We start from the raw sequence: 490 nt of genomic DNA on the forward strand, positions 1-490 counted from the left end.
GTCACACGGATCTCCTGGTGCCTGGAGCTCAGAGCGTTGCACAGGGATTAGTACATCTGTGCTCAGGGCTCGGTGTGACACGAGCCCCACCTGCACCCCTTGGGGAGGGCCAGGATGGGAATTGTTTTGCTGTGAAAAATAGACCGGAGCTGTCAGTTGCCATGGTCCTTCCTTCTTCCCCCTGCAGATTCCCTGCTCTAATAACTCTGCTGCTAATTGTTTGCTTTTTTCCTTTAGGACCGCTTGTATTTTGTGATGGAATACGTGAATGGTGGGGACTTAATGTACCAGATCCAGCAGGTTGGGAGGTTTAAAGAGCCACACGCTGTGTAAGTTCAGTAGCCCTAGTTTGGCACCTTCAGGGTAGGTATTTGATGTACCTTTGTCATGTAGCTGGAAATATGGTCCAGGCCTTTATGGCCACAGGCTTTTGTGGTGCAAGCCCTGGACAGAAAGGGAGGGGAAAGGAAGGACAGCAGGACAGGGAAGA

At 51.2% G+C, this 490-nt stretch overlaps 1 protein-coding gene across 1 annotated transcript in view; it reads left to right on the forward strand.

Annotated features, from left to right (window-relative positions):
* The window catches only part of LOC103778180 (protein kinase C beta type-like), a gene marked incomplete at its 5' end in the record, with an annotated part of 40,793 nt that overhangs the window by 19,141 nt on the left and 21,162 nt on the right, over positions 1-490 (forward strand). The window contains 1 exon segment of the mRNA XM_008945758.1: positions 238-329. Within this exon segment, the coding sequence (XP_008944006.1) occupies positions 238-329 (92 nt within the window).

The sequence above is a fragment of the Merops nubicus genome, unplaced genomic scaffold (assembly GCF_000691845.1).
Source record: "Merops nubicus isolate BGI_N331 unplaced genomic scaffold, ASM69184v1 scaffold12770, whole genome shotgun sequence".
Taxonomy (NCBI): domain Eukaryota; kingdom Metazoa; phylum Chordata; class Aves; order Coraciiformes; family Meropidae; genus Merops; species Merops nubicus.